Here is a 19001-nt window from a genome sequence, read left to right as displayed (position 1 = left end):
TTTGTCCAAACCCAGCAGGACAACTTTCGCATGTCACAGACACTCTAACGCAAGCAGACAGCTGCGTTTCTAATCACGCTCTATGACAACTCATTTCGCTTTTACGAGCCAAAGTGCCATTCGTTTAGATAATTTCCATCCAGCCATGTGTGCCTGATCGAATTTGCGAGAACGCTTCTCGCCATATCATCCACAATCTTTTAATAACGGCCAAATGAGTTCAAACAGCTCTGATGGCTCTAAATGAATTAGCTCTTATGGAAGGTGTAATATAAATGCATCAGTGAATCAGAAGCAGAAGAGTAGCGCTGTGATAGAGATAAAGAAGATAAAGAAACGATGCACTCTTAAGATCTTGCCCATCTCCTGCTGGCTTTGAGAAATCACTCTTGCCTCTAGTCAACACTTCACATTATTACAGAGCAATGAAAAGCAAATTTGAAACAGAGATGGTGGTCTCCTGGCCAAGCACAAGTGCCCCGATAGCAGCGAGCATGATGAAATATAGAGGCACTTGGTAGGAAAAAATTGTGGGAACATTCAGAAAGGCAGAATAAATTCGAATAAATTCATACCAGCAGATTTTAGCTGAATTGTGCTTAGTCAGCAAAGAAGTGAGCTAAAATAAACTTAGAAATACTGCTTTAACGTTTTAGAAAGAGTAGAAATAGTGCTTAAACATTTTTCATAGAACACCAAAAAAATATTTGTATTTATTATAACAGTACAGTATAAATAGATACATGAAATAAGTAAAAAAAAAAAAAAACATGTCACAGGTGCACACATTAGAACAGCAAACCATTAACCAAGGACCTGGAACCTGGAACCTGGAACCAAAAGTTTTCACATTTACAGCATCATCTAATTTCATCATCATCAAAGGTTCAAAGGATTTGAACAGATTCCTCCAGGTCAGAAAGATCTACCACCTTCCATAGTGTTACATGGCACACATGAATGTCACATATAAACACTATATTGTGTATTCCTTCAAGCTCACATGTATGTGCACAGGTAGATTTAATGGTATACTGTATATTTATGAACACTATAAGTTACAGCTACACATCTTCACACTGTCCACGTTGGCAAAACACAAAGCCCTGGTGTGTCACCAACGAGAGGATGAGCAACATTTGAAATCTTGGTTTGATTGTATGTGCCTTCCAGTCCTGGGGCCAATACGGAGGGTGAAGATGAATGATGTAATAAAGGCAAGGTCCTTCTTGATGTCTCTTTATGTCCGTGTTTGGTCTTTAATAAGGGAGGTGCGCGGAGGGAGTTGTCCATGAGTTTTATTACAAACGATACTTGGTACAAGAGCAAGTGAGGATCTGAAACTACATGGTGTTTAAACTTATAGCATGTTTCCAGTCTGACACTATGGTGGGTTGGGAGAGCAAGCTTATTTGACATCTGAATCACTGGTACACTAGTACTGCCATGTTCCTCTGTTCTTCTGAACCTGCTTGATACAGTATGACATTGGTGTATAATTCTTTACACTTATACACTACTAATGCAGTGGGTCCTTTTGCTTGAAACTACAGTATTTGCAGAAACAGTTCACCAAATCTCACATAGATGCTCCTCAGTTGGAGACTTTCCAAGCGTTGTTCTCATCATTTTGTGCATTGCTGCATATAGTCACTCTCTTTGGTCGGTAGCTGGTTTGCTAAAGTGTAAACCTAGCAAGAGGCTGAAGAAAATGGTGTCAGAATACATAAAAAACGATTCTTATCTCAGTTTAGGATTCATGTTTTGCAGGAGTTTCATTGGGTTCTTCTGAAAACTCTTAAAAGTAGGTCAGTATGTACACTGTATGTTGATGAATTACTACCTATTATATGGAAAAACATGATACCTGAAAACATCATTCAGAGTGTTGGCCATTTTTTAGCTCAGACCTCACTGTTTCAGATTTTAAGATCAGGTGGCTTCTTCATGCTGAATATCCAGCATTAAATGCATTAAATCAATTATGAACTGACGGGTAAGCGTCATGTCATATTGTTGCGTAAAAATACATAATTCTCGCAGTCAGGGGTCTCCCAAGAACATTTTACATCCCAATTTTACCCTGTAATGTTATTGTGCCAGATTTTCAGTCAAACACATTCATCATGAAGAAGAAAAACAGGTGAATAACGGTTATTGTGGGAAAGCATTGTGGTGCGGATCAATCAGGGAGCAAAACAGGAAAATTATGTCATGGAGCCACACGGCAACATGTTATGGTGCATATAAATGTTCAGAACAGATTTGATTGGAAAGTGTGACAAGAGGTTTGCTCTGTCAGTGCGACAGCAGAATTGTGTGGTGTGCTAATGAGGTGGGCCGCAGAACAGAAATGGAAATTGTGCCGAGCAGATTTTTGCTGATGTGATCACAGCATGGGCATAAACGATGATGTGTCATTGGCCATTCATCCTTGACTTTGTCTGCCTCTCTCTCTCTCTCTCTCTCTCTCTCTGTGTGTGTGTGTGTGTGTGTGTATGTGTGTGTGTGTGTGTGCATGTGATTGGAGCACATATGGTTTTCAGGTGACTTCAGCACGGCTTTGCTCTCCAGAGACAAACACAAGAGCAGCTCATTAATGACATACCACCATTCTCTCTCTCTCTCTCTCTCTCTCTCTCTCTCTCTCTCTCTCTCAGGAAGGAACTCCCAAGGCTCACATTTTACATTAAAATCCTACATAGAAATATGCACAGCATTGCAGTTTGAAGAATCCTGCCAGTCCAATATTTTGAGATGCTGAGATTCTTTTCTGTTTAAATACAAGTATTGTAGTTATTACATTAGAAGGCATTTTCACTAGATAAACTATTTTGTAGAAACAAAGAAATATTTGTTATCTGATTTATACAACTGAGCAATTGAGGGTTAAGGGCCTTGCTCAAGGGCCCAGCTGTGGCAGTTTGGGAGTGGTGGGATTTGAACTCCTTGCGATTAGAAGTCCAGTGTTTTAAGCACTGGGCTAACTCTCCCCCATACGGTTCTTCTGTATAACTTACTGGTTGTCTTTGAGGACAATAATCTATAAATACAAACAAAGCATGTTTAAAGCAGATGATTGTGTAGTTTTACTCATAACTTTGTAAAACATTGTAAATATGGACAATTACAGCGATTGCTGCTATTAGAATTGAAAACAGCAGCCATCTGTGAATTTGAGGATTTGATCTCAGCGTTGAGGGAGCACAGCTGACATCTTGTACATGGTGCACCACTGAGACCCAGACAAGCTGTTCTGGTGTCAAATTGAATGCCGAAAGAGACGCTGTCATGGCTGCAACAATATTAAGAATTTTTAACAGGTCTGTCTGAAAACTATATTTTGTAACCCTACTGATACTTTCGATCTCGCCTCAAAGCTTTTAAGAAATGATCTAGCTGCCATTAGGGGCTAGAAAAAAAAGATATTTATAAACGTGGTATCTACATCCTTTCAGTTCCACTAAGTTGAAAGATGTAAAAACAGTTACAGGAAAAACTCAAGACCCGACCAGGCACTTTTTTTTTTTACTTTCTTGTGCCTATTGTTGCTCTTAGCAGCCAGACGACCTGAACGACTAAAACGCATCAGCGGTTTACTCTAGCTTAGTTAGCATGCTACTGGAAATTCCCTAAATGAGATCAGATCAGTTTGCTGCTAAATATTTTCTGGTTTCTGGCAAAAGAGCGAACCACGAGGTTGCAGACTCAAGGATTGTGAGTGTGTGTTATGATGTTAAACAAAACAGGCAAAATGAATTGCTACAGAAAAGGGCAGCGTGGTAGCACGCCGAACACCATTTCTCAAAACGAAAGGCGCACCGGAGCACGCATAAATCCTGCAGCTAGCGCACGACTGCTTTAAAGGCCACAAAGCAAGTCTTTTTTTATGCTTCTCCTCAAGAGCTCTAGTCAGCGCTATTAAATTGCTGTTGCAAGAGCTCGACTCCGAGGGCCTTTCAAAAAGGAGAATATATTGTAATAATCAAAAAGCTCATTAGCAACAGCTGCGCAACTGCTTTGCGACTATCCAAACACTGAATCACGACAGATACAATGCCCTCTTGTACTAATTAAATGTGCTATGGAAATTACTACAGTCATTTGCCTGCTTGTTAATATTATATAGGTATTTTAGTGTGGTGTGACACATTTCATTATTATTGTTTAACAACATTAATCACACAAATTGCTCACAGACTTGCGTTGTATATACAGTATATATAGCTGTATGGCCTCATACGCTATGGACACTGCTGTGTTTCCTTTTGACAGTAATGTATTGATCAGCTCCTAAAGCTCTGCTGAGAATAGGGTCTTTATTTGCTTCTTTTTTTTTTGATGAAGTGCTGACTCTCTCTGTCACCTGCAGGAGTGGGAGAAGGTGTGAATAGTGTTCCTGTGTTTGTGTTCTGAGAGAATCGTTCAGAACTGCTGACATTGGATTTTCTCCACCATTAAAACACACTCACTGTTGCCCATTATTTATTTTTTTTACCTCTCTTTCCCCATTGGCTAACCTTTAAAGGCATTTTTGCTCTTTTCTCTGCCTGCTGCATTTATATACCTTGTCTCCAATTTATTTCTTGACCTCCTCTGGACATCGCAGTTTTGAATATATATAATCTGTTGTTTCATCATTGTCCTATTCATAGATTATTATTATTTATTATCTATTGTCACAGATTCCATCACTTGTTTTGTGTGTGTGTGTGTGTGTGTGTGTGTGTGTGTGTGTGTGTGTATGTGTGCCTTGGTTTTGGTTTTGCTCTTGCTGTTACTAATAGAGTTCACCTGTTTGCTGTTAAATCCTTAACCATGTCTGTTTATTGATTTTTGTTTCTGTTTCATCGTAAAGTCATATCATGCATTTGTGCCATTAAATCTTAGAAACACTCAGAAATTATTCAGGGCTTGTTTAGGGGTGGGACTTATTACCCCCAAGTTCTAATAGAAAGACCTTTCCAAACCCTTTTTTTTTTTTATTGAAATCAATGATCAGTAATAATAAATTTTTCCAAATTAAGTTAACAGTAAATGTAAGTTTCTTCATATAGTATATTTCGTTTACAATTCCCAACCATTGGAGGATCATCCTGGAACCATTTACATGTTATGGTCTTTTAGATTGCAATCTGAAAGTATTTTTTATAAATATTTATCACTATCTAGGACTGTTTTAGGTATTTTTCCTAGGTACAATGTAATAAATGAAAAATCCAACCACACCCTTCATATTTTTCCAATTTCAGCTGCTACTTTTTGCCAGTAAGGTTGTATTTTGGGCATGCCCAGAAAACATGGAAATGATTAGCTTCTGAGGTTCCACATTGCCCAAACAAAGGCCCAGGCTCTGTTCTCCTGTGCGTATTGCTATCAACTTAGGAGTTATAAAGAATCTTTTTTATCCAAACTCTCAACATGATCTTTGGTTTGTTGTGTTTGCCTGAGTAACAAATATGTCTGTCCAGTTTTCCTCTGCTATTTGAGATTCAGATTCTTTCTCCCGTTTTTGTTTAACATAGTTTGATGTATGTTTTTTTACTGGTTTATATATGTCCATATAATTTCTATACCAACTTGTCTTTTTTTAAAATATGCATTAATAAATGATCAAGTTGTCATCATCACTAAAACCCAATTTTGTGCATGCAAGTTTGTAAAACGGTTGCCACTAAGTGATGAAAAACAGCACTTTTTGGATGTCTGGCATGTCGTTATGGAGCATTTTTTGTTATGCAGGCCCGAGAAGTTTCATGTTTTGTCTCCTCTACTAATCATATTGCAAAACTCGCAAAAGAAAGTAATGTGACAAGCTGAACCACTCGTGTTATTTGTCATGCAGTTTGTCCATACTGCAGTTTAGTGGAAGATCACTTTCAAGATGATGTCTGCAAATCAACACAAATAGGAAACCACCTTAATCTCCTGGGTTTGACCCTTCACAGATTTTCCTAATATCTGTTGTTTCTCCATAATGACTATGGTTATTGCAAATGAACTAAACATTGATTTGAAAAACAACCCCGCTCACATCTGCATCGGGAACATCATCTACTAGGTAACTGCCATCTGATGAGACAAAGGCAGTTCAGAAGACAAGTGATAAACAATCAGAATAGCATGGGACAGACTCGAATCAAGAACAAAACACGAAAATAGGTCAAAATCTAAGTAGCAAATGGGATATAACTTCTTGGAAATAGACAGAGACAAAAGCACCTGAGCGTAAGCTTTGCATTGAGCTGAATGAATCAATGTCTTTTTACAGCTGTGAGAGAGTGTGTAATTGGAAACAGGTGTGACCAATAAGTGCAAGAGTGATTGTGAATATGCAAGTGTGTTGAAGTCCACAGTTGCCATGTTTAAAGGCCGAGGTGTATGATGGAAAATCAAGTTCAAGTCTGGCAGTGACCTGGCGGTAATATTTACCAAAAAGTGCAATTCTGAGTCTCTTGCTGTATTAAGCCATAATAATTGCATTACTCAATTTTTTCTTTTATTTTTTAACCTTTCAAAGGCCTGTTTGTAAACGAGCCACATACGTTTAAAGTCAGAAGGCACTTAAGTAAATTTATGATTTGCTGTCTTTCTGAACCAAAAAAATAAAAGCAAACTATTTGTACCATGCTGAATTGCATCATATTTTTTTCTCTTGTATCGTATTGCATTGAATTACATTGTGTTGAATCTAATACAAGGTTCAAGTTTAAACCAACTGGATCGCACTGCATTGTAATAGGGTTGAATCGTATCGCACCACATCGGTAGCTGCTTCATATGTATGCAGCCAAAAATCTTCAAAAACATCATCAAAGTACAAAAAAAAATGTTGAATTAGTAACCTGGTGAGAAAAACATTACCTCTTATTTGACCTAACCATCTGGTGACAACGGCCCACACTGAGCGAGAAAAATACTAATCTGGTCCTGGGATAAAAACAATCCCGCTGGTCTTTTTTAAACGTAGCTCTTACTAAACATGAGGCAATGCTTCACGTCTGGGGTCTGGAAACAAGTCTCTGACCCCTTTTCCCCAATCAGTTTCCTGTTTGGGTCGCTGCTGTGTGTAAGTTTGTAGCTGGTTTCTGACATGTTTTTCCTGAGTCAGTCTTTCTCACATATATACACACAGCCCAGGTGGGATGGAGGAGGGGTGTGTGTGTGTGAGTGTGAGTGGTGGGGTGCAGCAAGTTCCCAACAACTGCAATGGTCAAGGATATTTATGTTTTTCAACCCCAAAAACATGTTTTTGCCAGTAACGTTCTCGTATCACATCTGGCCACTTATTTACAACCCGCGGCTATTCTTCCAGCCTCAGGCTTTAGCCTTTTCATTACAATGCTCATAAACAGAGCTCATGTTTTCTCTGATGCACGCTTCAGAAAGAAAAACATATTTGTGCGATTAAAAAAAGCAAAAAAGGGTCAAATTCAGTGCGAATTCTTTCCACCAACAGCCACGAATGGCAGGGCTTAATGCCAGGGCGCACGTTATCTTTAGCTTCGCAAACAAAAGAGGTAGTAAAGCAGCTGAAAATGGCACACTGACGCAACTGAAAATCTGAACTGCCACGGCGCTGAACTTTTTTCTTTCTTTTTTTTCCGAGAAATATTGACATGCTAGACATCCATCTAGAGTGGAATATTACACCTTTTGTTCTGTGTGTTAAAAAAATGGATTGATGTAAATCCTGCAAGACTGATGCAACGATTCTGAGGTGTTGGTAATATTGGTAATGTTGTTAAAGTTCCCTAGCATAGCATTTTCCCAGATAAAAAATGCAATTACAGTATAGCCGCCTTGGAAACAGGAAGTAAATATATTCAGTTATTGCAACAAAATATGAATTCCTCTCTGGATCATAGAAATCGAACCTTAATATAACGGTTGAAGTAGCAGTAAGTAGTTCCCTAAATATATAGCATGTTTAACGCATGGTTTCAGGTCCATAGACTGTTAATAAAGCCGAACCAGGAGATTTTCTCTATGCGGATTCATTGGACTCACGCTGCTCAGGAGTTCGGTTTGACCTTCCAGTGGTTGTAAAGGAGAATGAAAAAGAGACAGAAGGTGTTTTGGTACAACAGGAAAAGATACAGAGCATAAAATCCCATTGGGTTTACCCCCATAATGTTTCTAAAGGTAAATCCATAATATGAACTGCCAAAGTGAAGATTTGTGTAACTGACAGCTCTTCTCTCTTGGCGTTTGGGGCTACAATCTGCCCTTTATCAAGCGTGTAGACGCACAGCTGGTGGTGCTTAAAAAAAAAAAAAGGAAGAATAAAACAAGAGACACTGTAAAACTCCAATTCATGCAGATGGCTTGCAAGGTGGAAATTTGAGTAGTTGGTTAATTCGTTTGTTAATTTTACTGTCCACAGAAGGGAAAATTTGTCTTTGGCTTCACCATGCAGTATAGAGTAAACAAGGACATCAACATAACAGCGCAAAAATACATAAAATCAGTACACAAATCTAAACGCTTGCATTCAACATTCACTTACACACGCATTTTCCGTCCCACATGGATATGCATATGCATACATATACACACCTACTCACATTCCTGACTAAGCATTTAATATTCTAATGGCTGTTGGCACCAATGACAAATGCGCATGTTTTTTAATCCTCACCAGTGGCTGTTTTTTCCCTGAAGGTAATAACTAATTCCGAACATGTCAGGAATGTGAAGAATCATCTTTTCATAATAATCAATGCTGTTTTGTTGAACTTTTGATATAATTATAGTATAATTATCATTTGGATGCCTTTGTTGCGTGTATAACCAATAACACATGCTATGAAGGTGACATGAAAATAAGACATGAAATATATATCATTATACTGTAGTGTGGTTCAATTCTCTAATCCGATGTCTAATCTGGTCAAAAGGTGTTAATTAATTTATAATAACAGCAGTTCCGACTATTATTCTGGATGCCAAGTTAACGGTATATTCAATTCAATTCAGTTTTATTTATAGAGTGCTTTTAAAAGTGGACATTGTCCCAAAGCAGAGACTTACAAAGAATTTTATGTTTAGTGACTAAATTTAATCCCTTTACTTTTACATCTAATGAGCAAACCAGTGGCGACAGTAGCAAGGAAAAAAACTCAAAAGAAAACCCATCCTCATCTGGGTGGTACCAAAAAATCTATTCATTATAGTTTTTATCATTGTTGAGGTGTATTGTTCATTAGTGAGCTTCTAAATGCAGAAATGTTCATGAATATTGAAGTCCTAAGCTATTGTAGCAGATTCTTCATCCAAATCCATCCTCATAGTTCTTCAGATGCTCAGTAACTTCATGGATCTTTAGGCTGTTCATGTGGAACCATCATCAGCTATACAGAGTTAATTTCATTTCAGTAGATCTTTATTTATTTTCTGAAGGTAATTCGGTTGCAGAATACAAGATATCACATAAGGCATAAAATAACTCAAAGATACAATACAAACATCCAGTTTTCCCCCTAAGAGCAGCTGAGAGGATGAATGAATGTCTAAAATGATATGTTTTACTAATAAGATATTATACTTATAATAATACATGATTATTTTTGTTGGATCAATGCATAAGGAAAAGTTCTGTTAGTTTTTATAATGTTACTATAAATGGATACAAAATATGTGAATGGTTACATTCAATAATATAAGAAGTATTGCATTGAAAAATGATATACAAGAACAAATGTATATAGGAATAACACAATATTCAATTGTTGTCTTGTTTCCTGGACACGCCATTGTGATTTATTCCTACCTTAACCAAAATACATAGCGTTTAGCATGTTTTAGAAAAAAGAAAATATTTGCTAATGCACATTTTTATATGTTCTTCTGCTGTTCTTCTTCTTCAAAGCTTATTTACCTGAAGGTTTGACATGTTGTGCTGTCTGCGATGCTTTTCTGTTTACCGTGGATGCAAAAAGTGCTTATTTGAGTTATTTGACTTCCTGTCAGATTTAACCCATCTGGTCATTCTCCTGACCTTTCTCATCAACATGGGACGAAGAACTACTCATTGAGTGTTTTTTTTTTACACCATTTCAGATCGACTGGTGTGTGTGAAAATTCCCAGAGTTCAGCAGTTTCTAAAATATTTAAACCAGCCGATCAGGCATCAGCACCGTCAGTGTCACTGAGATCATGCATTTTTGCGATTCTAATGTTTGACCTGAACATCAACAGGAGCTCTTGACCTGCGTCTGCATGCATTATTTTATACATTGCACTGCTGCCCTTGGTACAGGTGTTCTCATTTAAGCGTTATACAGTGGAGAAAATCACTTTCGAAGAAACATCTTATGGCATGGCTGAGAGTTGATTCTCGCTCAGTGACCTGTAAAAAACATAAGTAAACCAGAATACATCCACATCCATACCAAAGGTTATTCCACTATAGCCTGAATTTAATCAAAATGAAATGCAAACTGTTTACATTTGAGCTATTGAAACACTAAAATGTGCAGTAAGGGCAGCAGTTGAAGGGTTAACATCAACACCTTTGTCCAGGAGTTGCTAAGGAAGTGTCGCCTGTTGTGCAGGAAACAGGGAGAGCAGTTTCCTGTTATGGAGAGAGGCTTTTAAAGAGCTCCTTTTCTCCAATCAGGCGACAGAAGCCCAGTTGGGAAACCTGCTCGATTGTGCTTGGCATCTTAACTGTTTTTAGAAGCCGTTTTCTAAATGGTTCACTTAAACCCAGTAAAACACTTCGATTTCAACTTGATTTTATTTAACATGTTTGGGGCTTGACTGGCAGAATATTATGGCTGACCAGAAGCAACATTTCAGCAGAAATAAAGCATGTATTAGCTTTTACATTTGATCGATATTACTATCCAAACACCAGATTGGAAACTGGAAGACAAAACAGGTGCAGCAAACAAATTATATTCATTTTAAATTAATAAACAACCCATGCTGGTTATTTTTGCTGATGATATTTTGCCTCTATGAAAATATTTTGGCTTCTAGATGACCCCTGGATAGACATTATGAATTGTCTTTAACCTCAGGCATGGGTATTTAGATTTCTCCCCATTGTGGATCATATTGAGTAAAAATTTAGTCCTATATTCATGTCTGTTCGTTTGTTCGTGCAGTCGATAGAAAGTACACTCCTAATGTAATAGTAAAAGTAGTAAATCAGAGTTCGGGTGGCATTTCGTGAGATTTATATACGCAAAAAAAAACAAAAACAAAATGAGGTCATTACCTAATTTGCTCTACAGCATGTATGTGAGAAGATATGCAGCATGATCAAACAAAATCCAGATGTTCTCGAGGTCATTTTTTGACACACCTCACTCCCCCTTGCATGCATGTATTATTTAGATGCAGTGTACATGCATTTCTATGTGCATATTTATTTCTGACCCATTAGCTGCATATGAGGTGTTTATTGGGTCTGATTGGTGTAGAGGACAAGCTCGACCTCCTTCGTTGGGGGAAGCGCGCCCGCGCTCAAGTGAAAGCACACCTCCCGCGCTCGAGCGCAGAAAGCGAGGCACGCGCGTCGCTCGCGCACCAGCCAGGACACGCTCTCTCGCGCTCGCGCTCCCCACACTCACTCACGCGCACACGTTATAGAGATGCAGTGATGACCAGAGTCGGTCTTTAAACCGCGTTTTTTTAGTTAGAAAAAATAATAATAAAAGTCATATTTATTGTTTATTTCTTGGTGAAAATGTTTTCGGAGTGACCAAAGGAGACGTTTGGAAATATTTGTTTTGGATATTCGGCCACTCGTGAGGACTATGATGTGGACATTCAGACGCCACGACGGATGACATCCGGATGAAGATGAACACAGGTGAAAAATTCAATGAAATACTTTTATAAAAATTGTAAATGTCGTCCACACGTTCTTTAGGGTTTTTTCAGTGTGTACAATTACATCCCTCAATCTCTCTATTCCTCACAAAGAACAAGAAAGAGAACAAGAAAAACGTTTACACCAAACTTTGAGTGTATACAAATATAAAAAGAATTGTGAAGGAGAAATGTAAAGAAAGGAAAAAATGTACCGAAGTGCTGCTGCTGCAATCATAAAGACTGTCTGCTTTTAATACTTGTAATAATCTCACACTTTCTCATGTTGTCTCTGGTTACTTTTCAACACTAAGGAGTTATAATCCCTCCATCCCAGGTGTCTTCGAGATTTGTTTGGTGTCCGGTTTTGACCTAAAGAAATTTTGGAGAGTTTTACCTCACTAATAAATAAAGGTGGAATAATTACACATTAAATCCTGAATGTGAAAACGTCTAGCGTATGGAATCGAGTGTATTTAAGTTTCCCAGCCTTCTTTTTGTTTTGAAAAAAGACACAAAATCTGCACTGAGAAATCCCCTGTGATTTCATAAACCCAATGCGTAATATGCTGATTGTAATATACATTACATTCAGATGAGTGAGATTGAGCAGATTAACTTCAGAGCATTGCACATTTCTCAAAACATTTTCACTGATCCTTTTTTTTACGTAAACACCGTATACATGCAAAACGACTGAATGTGTGAGATGTTTCATCAGTCCGTTATTCACCCTCTGTGATTCCTGTAATCTCTCTCTCCATTCCCCTCCTCTCGCTTATCACAGCTGATACACCTACCACCTCATTATCAGATGGCTTATGTTTCACACCAGCCCCAGCTGAGATCATGTCCTGTTGGCTTCACACAACCCAGAAGCCCAGCCGCTGTCTTCCCCCATTCTGTCCTGTTTTAATCAAATTCCTTGTTGCATAATTCATATCCTGTTTTGAACCCAAACGGCTGTATTGTTTCTCTTTTTTATTGTTCTTTGACATTCTAAGGGGGAGGAGGAGGGTGGGGGGGTTGATCTCAGAAAAAAAAAAAACAACAACTCTGAATGATTTCTTTTTCATTTGTCGTCATTGGAGGAATGGCCGGGATTCAAGTGAAATCGAAAGAAAAATGTAGAAAAATGGCTAGAATTATAATCGGCGTGCAGATACCGCAGCTTTCCTATGCACTTCCTGTGCACTGAGCTTCCAGGAGCGCCTGCTAGAATAGTTAATTTGCTGAGAAAACAACATCTTCGCAGGGAGATCATCAAGTGCACAGGGAGTTTAGTAGGACGTGCGTCAAGTCAGGTACTAAATAACAGGAAGAGGCAAAGGGTGTATGAGTTTTGTTAAGAGAAAGGGTGTGTTGCACCAAAGAGGCCTCAAATTCACATTAACTCTGTTTAAGGATGCTGTTTGGTTTTCATCACCGGGGTCACAAGGTTATTATATCGGTTTCTGTTGTTATACATTCGGGTTAGCTGCTGCCTTAGCATAGAATTGCTTTATTTTGTCCGGTTTAGCAAAATGTGTAAGGTGTAAAATAAACATGTTTTTCTGGGAGACCTTCATCAAGCACAGTAATGTTACTCCCAACAGGGTATTTGCATTATTTATTTATACTAAAATGATTAAACGAATGATGAAAATGTATTATAAGTGGTCATGGGAAGTAACCATCCATGGGATTAGAACAGGAACTCAAACGTATTATGTAAACTCATTAAGGTTTAACTATTGCTTGAATAGCAGCAATCCCTTGACCTCATATTGTATCAAACCTCCAACTACCTAACTTAATTCTTTCCTCCATGTTTTTTTATTTTTTACAGATTGTCAGAAACATATTCAAACACCACAACCAGAAATCCAAAGTCGTCTAGCCATTACAGTGCACTCCACCCTCATGTCAAGACCTTGTCTGTCTTCCCGAGGTGCTAAACCTCCAGTTGCTCCAAAGCCAAAACTCTCTGCTCAGCAAGAAGGTGAACACAGCCAATGCATTGTTAGTAATGGAGATGTCGCATCAGAATTGGAACTAGCACAGGACAGTGAATCGGAATCCACACAAGATGAAGCTGACCCACCAGGAGAGACCTATGGTGAGGACAATTCTGAACAGTTAGTTAACAATCATGATGGTACTGATGATAAAGAAACAGAAGTCCTGCAGATGGGGGTAGAAGAAAGAGATGAAATAGATGGAGAAGAAAAGGAGAGCAACTTTGAAGTTGTTAATGAACCTCTAATGAATGAGGTAAAAAATGTTAGTGTTTCAGCTGCTTTAGACCACATCAAAGAAACAGATGATTCACACCCACAACCAGTCCCAGGTGATCCTGATGATACAGCAGTTGATCCTGTTGAGAAAGAGACCGCCATGGAGTATCAAACAAGGGATGAATCAGAGGCTGTCAATAGCAATCTGAGCCCTTATGAAGAAATTGAGGAGTCTCCTTCAAATCAGGGCAGTACTTATGAAGAGATAGATCGTGCCGAGGAGCTTATGTCAGACACTGCTAATGATATAGAGGAGCCTTGTTTTAATGACAAAGAGTCCCTCTGTGGAACCTCAGTAGATACTACAGCCAATAAGTTATGTGAGAGTAGCACAGGGGATTCCTCAAATGCACCGGCTGGATTTTCTTCTCAGGCTATGAATGGCAGTCAGCCCTCCCTGTGTGAGGAATACCCATATGATGTCATCGGACCTCTGGATGACACCAGTGCATGGCAGCCAGAACGTGCCACCAAAGACGAATCAGGACGCTTCAGATTCTCAGAGAGAGCAGAGGATGTGTTTGAGCCTTACTCGGTCATAGAGGTGGTGCCTGCTGATCTAATGAGTACCTCAGATCCCGAACTAGAGGGTGCAGATGAGGACTGTAGCGAAGAGAAAGCAAAAATGGCAACCACTCAGGAGCCTTTTTACGTTTCACCCGATGCTGTAGCAGAAGTAGAAGAAGATCAGGGTCAGGTGGAGGACAATGGAAATTTACTTAATGAACCATTGGAGGAGGAGCTTAAGGAAACTTTAACGAGAGATGAAGTAGATGAGTACGCCAACATAGAAGATTCTCTTTGCCAGGACGAAGACGATCAGCAGCTGGAGTGTGCGTCGTCTGAGGATTATGTAGAGATAGGTGATGAAGATGAGCCCGTGGACATGAAACGTAAAACGAAAGGGAAGAACACAAAAGAGCGCTCAGCCATTCGCAGGCAAAGTGGTGTGAGCAAGAGAAGCAGCTGCCAACCGCGGCTTAGACTTTGCGATATAACAGTGCCTCCTGGCCTCGACTTGGGCAGGACTCCTGAACTAACAAATCGTTTAGTGTTCGCCCACACCACCGAGGCATTTGAGGAGGACATAGAGGACCTCGACTGCCACATAGTGCCTTTTTTTGAGGACTCTGAATCAGATAGTGATGAGCACATTTACGAGGAGGCAGGCTTTGACTCGGAAGGAGAGAACTTTATCACTCTGGACAGAAAGACCATTGTGACTCGCTCACGGTCACTTTCTGGCAAAGTACCCGGATATGTCCCTGAGACTGTTCCCGAGGAGACAGGCAACGAGTCTCAAACTCATGACTATTATACTGTGTCCTTGGACCAAAATGGAGATCTATTGAAAGTCTCAGATAATTCAGAGTCCAACCGGAAGATCCATTCGCTGAACTCTAGACGGTTCCTGTTCACCCCACGATCTTATTCTGCAGAGGGCAGAGACATAACACTATCAGCCCATTTGGAGGGCAGTCATTCACCCAGAGTGGACAGAGTGAAACGGACAGATGACACTCTTTCTCTACCTTGTGTCATCTCTTCTTCTGGCAGCTTTTCTCAAAGAAGCCATCAGTCCTCTAGTGGTGTGTCTACACCTACATCTCTTGTTGACATCCCACCACCCTTTGAGCTGGCTTACATCACCAAGAGGCCTATCACTAAAAGTTCACCATCTCTACTTATTCAACATGAATCTAACGACAGGCCGAAAAAGAAAAAGACTTCATTTAAGCGTTTTCTGGGTCTTAAGTTCAGGTGGAAACCCGACAGCAAATCGCACGCTGATGGCAGCGTACGTTCTTCCAGATCGTCATCTGAATCTAGCCACCATGGCCCTGCTCGGGTAATAGAGCTGGATCGGCGGAGCAATGGCAGCTCCCCTCAACCTCAGTCCCGCATCATAAAACCACAACGCAACTCAGACTTTCCTGCCACATTTTTGCTTTACAAAGACGGGCAGAAAAAGAAAGGTGTACCGAAAACCTATGGCAACAGAGGCATCTCCCGAGTCGAGTCTTTCGAGGATCGATCTCGGCCCCCCTTCATACCACTCCCACTCACCAAACCTCGATCCATCTCCTTCCCAAGCGCTGACACTTCCGACTATGAAAACATTCCAGCCATGAGCTCAGATTATGAGAATATCCAGATTCCGGCGGGGAGGCCCACTCGGGCCGTCACCATCACCGAGTTCTTTGACGACCAAAATCGGACAGCAGCTGCAAACGAGAATGACGGTTATGTCGACATGAACATCTTTGCAGGAATAGAGAACAAAACAAACGCACAAGAGCAAGAGACGGAGAGGTATGAACCAGTTTCATTTACTTTGCTTGTTGAAATGTGCATCTTTAAATATGATACCAACTGGTAGTATAAATGTGATACCAACTGGTAGTATAGTATAAACCGTATACTGTTTCCTACAAGCTTTCGGATGTATAGAAGACTGAGGTGAGTGAGATCTAAGAATTGTCATAATCCTAAGTAGACATGGCTTGAAATGGTTAATGCATGATGTAATATATGTGGCATAAATAATGCATAAGGCATATATGCAGTGTTTAAACACTTGATGCCATTCCATACCATTATATATACCAGGAAAATAAAGTTTATGGCTGTTCTTCAGTATAAAGGCATCCTAGGAGGGTTTCTTTTCTGTCTGTATCTCATACTGAAAACAAAACACTACTGAGTACTGACCAAATTTTAGATACAAACAATAAAACATAATGGACTTCTAGAGATGTGATGCTTTAGGTAAATTCTTAAGTTTCTAGCACAGGAACAGCTCATATACATTTTATGATCATATGACCTACTAATGATTGTTTACAACAAGCATTTAAAGGTAAAAAACAATAGGTTTGTATTAAAGGGCAGATTAAAGAGGATAGTTTTTTTTATTAGGATGATATCCATGTATACACACCATGTTTTTAATTGAGCTACAGATCAATTGTGTCATGTGAATCAATTATAATTATTATAGACATCTTCCAGCAGTGTTTAAGACTCAAGTTTAGAACTGCATGTAAGTTTCTCAGTGGCATGTTAGCACACAGGAGTCACAGGAGAGTTCTCATGTTGGGAATGTTGAAAGCTTTTCCTCCAAACACAATGGCAGTACCATCACAGAAGTTTGGAGGAAGCATTGGCCAAAACAATGTAGCAGGAAATGGGATCAGTGCTTGGCCGGTCTGATAGCTCTGCCTTCACCTCTCTGTCTGAGAATACTCCTGCTAATACTTGAAGAACAAACAACACCGTGTTAGTGGCGCAATTGTAGACTAGTTTCCTAGCCAGATTTAGACAGTGATATTAACGTTTTCAATATATATAAGTACATTTCTGTACTAATGAACAGGAATTTCTCATTATTTTATCATTTTATTTACAGTGCACCAAAGGTTAATTGGATTTTAATCCCTTCTTAATCGAATTACAGTTTTCGGCATAATCAAACTTGAGCCTGTAGCCATCAACAGCTGTGCAGGCGAATAACAAAACTTATTACTCTTTGTATAATACGCTCAGTGGTTACGATGGGGTTTGATTAATAACCCAAGTGCGACAACATGGATCCAGATGTGAATAAGCTGCTAGCACCTGCTTTCCCAGGTTTCCAATCTGTGTGGTACATTAGAAGCGCAGCCTGCAGGGTACAAGATCGTTGGGTTCAAGAAGATGAACTGTGCTTGCCAGGAAGGCTTATCTCATTTTCTCATTTGTTGGATTTTGCGGTTCTTCTGTTCGTAGTAACCTCAGTGTATGCACATAGGAGGACCCCCAGATAGAACCGGTGTTACAAACCGTAAAGGAAGAAAGTGGATTAGAATCTGAGGTGATTTTTCACTTTTATTGCTGTCTGAGGTCAGAATGATAAGAGGTGAAATTAAGAAAGGACATGCAAAAAGGTTTGTGCATTCTCAGAGTAGATTTTTACTAAATTCATATTCATAAGGACATCAATAGATATGGACTGGTACACTTGCAGTGCTTGTATTGTTATTACATTAAGCCTTTTCACACTGCATTATTCATATTAATTATAATGCAGTTTGACTCTTATTGAATCTTGTTGGGTTTCAGGCTGTAAAATCTGTGCATGGGAAGGGTCAATCTCTAATTCGTCTACGGCCAAATTGCCCTCTCTACTCTCTCTTTTCCTCTGTATGAAAACCCTGGAGTCATCATTACACCTCTGGTAAATGATCTCCACTGGTGACACAGACACTAACCACTTTAAATAGCCACCAGGCATCACTTTAATCCACTTTAGTCATAGAAGCTTTGAAGAAATTTGCAGAAATCATTTTCAGTCTTGCCGTGAATCATTCATTTGGTTTAGCACTGAATGTACAAAGACCCTCAAACAGTGGCACAGGGGCAATCCATGAACGTCAGTCTTCATACATAGGACTTTGAGAGATAGCAGCTATATATCTGGATTGCAATTTAGACCCTTTTGCGGTTTTTGGTAAAATACAGCCCGTATCCGAGTCTGTATCTTGACGGAAGCCTCCACAGTGTTTATATGTCACTCCTATAGAGAGCAGCCCAGGGAGCCCGAGGGTCTTTTATCCTGTTGACATTATTGATTTCTTTCATTGGATGTCCACAATCTTGCAGTGTTTTTTTTATGCTGACTGCCCTGGAAAAAGGACAGGCCCTTTTAGCCACCCTTCGTCTAGCTTAGATCCTTGGGAACTGGAGCTGCTTTGACCTGCTTTTGTTGGCAGAGAGACGATTTTAACACCCTCGCTGAAGAAGTTGACATGGCAAAGGCTCACTGACAGGAGTGATCGATAATTTTCACACCCTGTTCATTCAGAAGGTTTGTCTTGTTGGGCTCGTTATAAATTGTACCAGGGCTGTGATTAGAAGACTGTC

The 19001-nt window shown here is 39.5% G+C and overlaps 1 protein-coding gene across 4 annotated transcripts in view; it reads left to right on the top strand.

The window, feature by feature from the left end:
• Nucleotides 1–11438: 11438 nt before the first annotated feature.
• Nucleotides 11439–19001, top strand: part of fgd5a (FYVE, RhoGEF and PH domain containing 5a) — a 37334-nt gene continuing 29771 nt past the window's right edge. For 2 of the 4 annotated variants that reach the window (XM_046875107.1, XM_046875104.1), the window contains exons 1-3: nucleotides 11440–11824; nucleotides 13652–16412; nucleotides 16536–16559. In XM_046875107.1, coding sequence (XP_046731063.1) covers nucleotides 11809–11824; nucleotides 13652–16412; nucleotides 16536–16559 — 2801 coding nt within the window. In that variant the 5' untranslated portion in view covers nucleotides 11440–11808. Of the gene's footprint in view, nucleotides 11825–13651; nucleotides 16413–16535; nucleotides 16560–19001 lie in introns of all 4 variants that reach the window. The other 2 variants (XM_046875105.1, XM_046875106.1) reach the window with 2 other exon arrangements.

Source organism: Silurus meridionalis, chromosome 19 (assembly GCF_014805685.1).
Source record: "Silurus meridionalis isolate SWU-2019-XX chromosome 19, ASM1480568v1, whole genome shotgun sequence".
In the NCBI taxonomy this organism is placed as follows: Eukaryota; Metazoa; Chordata; class Actinopteri; order Siluriformes; family Siluridae; genus Silurus; species Silurus meridionalis.
This window is presented reverse-complemented; position numbering and strand designations above follow the sequence as displayed.